Source organism: Nematolebias whitei, chromosome 12, assembly GCF_014905685.2.
Source record: "Nematolebias whitei isolate Nwh7 chromosome 12, NemWhi1, whole genome shotgun sequence".
Lineage (NCBI taxonomy): Eukaryota > Metazoa > Chordata > Actinopteri > Cyprinodontiformes > Rivulidae > Nematolebias > Nematolebias whitei.
This window is the reverse complement of record NC_056509.1, coordinates 13,131,871-13,134,748: the sequence shown is the minus strand read 5'-3', so window position 1 is coordinate 13,134,748 and position 2,878 is coordinate 13,131,871. Positions and strand designations below refer to the sequence as shown.

At 45.0% G+C, this 2,878-nt stretch overlaps 1 protein-coding gene across 1 annotated transcript; it reads left to right on the top strand.

The window, feature by feature from the left end:
* The first annotated feature begins 1,034 nt into the window (after positions 1-1,034).
* Positions 1,035-2,025, top strand: LOC119418028 (nuclear receptor coactivator 4-like). The gene is made up of 2 exons (XM_037685273.1): positions 1,035-1,179; positions 1,261-2,025. The coding sequence occupies exons 1-2, from the start codon at positions 1,111-1,113 to the stop codon at positions 1,990-1,992; spliced, it is 801 nt and encodes a 266-aa protein (XP_037541201.1). The 5' UTR covers positions 1,035-1,110; the 3' UTR covers positions 1,993-2,025.
* Positions 2,026-2,878: the final 853 nt, after the last annotated feature.

The window sequence follows — 2,878 nt, the reverse complement described above, 5'->3', positions numbered from 1 at the left end:
CCAGACCGGTACAAAAGAAAGTTAAATGCTGGATCCAGGACAGTGGCCCCATACTGAGAGATTGTTTTGATCGAACAGACTGGCAGGTTTTCAGAGAAGCTGCTGAAAATGGAGGTTCGCTTGATCTTGACCAATACACATCCTCAGTTCTGGGTTACATTAGTACATGTACTGACACCATCTCCACTATCAGAAATGTTAAAAGCTTCTGTTGTGGTCCGATTACCACGTCATGTTCAAGACAGCTGAGACATCACCCTCGGTATAAAAGATTTATTTGACAAACAGGAGTTACAGGTATTCAGAGACAAACAATTACATTTGTAAAATATATGCATATATTTGGAGCATTAAAGACGAACCATCTCGGTCTGGTCTTCCCCGGAAATGCTCGCTGGGCGTGTGTCATTTCCGGCTTTTATCAAAGCTTGAGAAGGCTAGCTCTTCTGATTGGTTTAGCCCTTCGGTTGCCATGGTTACTGATCTAGCCCGCCCCCTGAACGACGTTATACATTCCACAGATAAGAAGTTTATGGCTCACTGAAATCGGTTCTTTGTTTTAGCTCTGTTTCAGTTTAACTTGAATATACCTTAGTGATACCAAATGATCTTGAGTTAAAGTTATTTTCTTTCTAGGAATAATTAATAACTATTAATTATTAACTAACTCATGTTTATGTGTTCTTAATTGATCCCTCTGACTTATAGAGAACCTGAGGGATTTTATTTAGTCAAACTATATTAAGTCTAAATTAAAGAAATATGTTCTAGCTTTATTTATGTTAATCAGTCTGCTATCTGGCATGATTTGATTGCTTGTAATATATCAAATGTGAACTTGTAAAATTATCATTAGCTGATATAAGATTATATGTAAAGGTAAAATAGTTAGAATTAGTAAACATTCAGAACTCCACTCACAACGTTCAGGCGCAGACTTATCCATTCTCAGACAAACTGAGGTCAGAGGAAGCGGCTTTGAGCCAGTGGTTGGTAGGAAACAGCCCAGCAAACGGCAGCCCTCTGATTGGCTACCAATCCAGCACAAACCCTCAGGATTGGCTGCTGAGATGTAAAGAGAGCAAGACTTCCTGTCCTGTTCGGGCCTCTATGGACTTCCTGCAGGCCTGGGGTCAGCTCCAAGACCTGGAGGCTTGGCTTCTGAAGGACCAGAACCAGGTGAGCAGAGAGCGCACTAGTAGCAGCTGCAGCTCCACCTTCTCCATTGAGAAAATCGACGAGTGTGAGTTCCTTACTGAGGATGAGGAAGAGCTGAGCGACTGGCTACTCACCCCGCCCACTGTTGCCATGGACGCTGTGTTGGATGCTGAGCGCTGGCAGCAGGTTCTAAAGCCCTTCGAGGAGACCTGGTCCTCCAATGACTGGCTGTTGGAGAGCGTCCCTGCTGCAGACTGCACCTCCTGCTGTCAGGCCCCCAAGGCCATGGAGATTGAGAACCTGGGCCAGCTGAAGTGCCTAAAGACCCCCTCTGCCCCCGCAGTCACTCTGGAGGCGTGGCTTCAGCAGGTAGCACCAGTGCAGCAGACCTGCAGGGCAAACGAGCCTTGTTCCACCTACGCTGACTGTGTCTGTGACGAGAACTGTGGGAAGGATGCTCTTAACCGCTGGCTGCTGCAGCAGGAGGGGCGGGACAAAAATGGCGTCTCCCTAAACAAGAATGCCCCGCCCACTTCCTCCTACAGAGACCAAGAGCAAAAGGTTCAGGCCATCCTGGAGGCCTGGCTCCACCCCAGCACATGCAGACCCTCCCCTCCCACAACCTGTGAAAGTCCAGAGGAGACCTTAAATGTCCGCCGCTCCCAGTTCTTGTCTCCCTTCACCCGTCCTCTAAATCCAGATCTCTGGGTTCATCCTGACGCAACTCCTGGTTCAGGAGGTTCAGCTAAGGAGGAAGAGGAGGCTGACAAGTGGCTCCTGAAGAAAAAAGTCGTGTCCAGGATTCGGCTGAGGAGGCTGACAAGTGGCTCCTAAAGAAGAGGAGTCAGGTCCAGGAGCATTTGATTCTTCCTGCCGTCTGCGAGCTCTTTTCCTGTATGAAACTGGGTGGAGACAAAGAAAAGTGGCTGCACAGAGCTGCTGTCCAGATGTGAAGACTACAGTGCTTCCTCTCCTGAGTCACTTTATCACTGATCGCACATAATCTCATTGTTATCACTTCTGCCTTCCTGTGAAATCGCAGCCCAGAAGTTCTGCCCATCATGGTCTAGTGGAATGTTCTCTGCAAGAAAAAACTTCAGCCAATGGAGCTTCTGTAAACTAGACCAGGGGGTGGGGCTTTATAATGTGGGTGGAGTTGGTTTAGACAAATCTATTTTAATGGAGCTTTTCTAAATAAAATTTAAAAGTAGTTTAACAATGTAAGTTGTCTGTTACAGCTGACCTCAGTCAGGAACTTCTATCCAGGCTGAAGGCGGTGCAGAGAAGTTTCCCAGACTGCCTGGTCGCATGACTGTGGTCAGCTGTGATTTTTTTAAATGTTTAAAAAATGATGCTTAAAATGTGTTCTGTATTTAAATTCTTTAATAAAATGTATTGAAAAAAAAAAAAAAGAATTAGTAAACATTTTCTATAAATATAGTTCAACCCTGGAAGAAAGACACACACACACACTTTGTATAACATGACATTTGAATGCTTGATGGGAAATATAAAAAGGTGTAAAAATATGAAATCCAACAATCCCTCTTTTGATCTCCCCATATTCATGGGAGATCACACCCTTTTGGATTTGTCCAGATGGAAGTGACCCAAACTTACTGCAACCCTCCAGGGGTCCTGGACCAGACCCCTGGTTCAAACCCTTCAAAACCTGTAAAAAATACCAAATGCATAAACCTTTATAAAAATACAAAAAAAA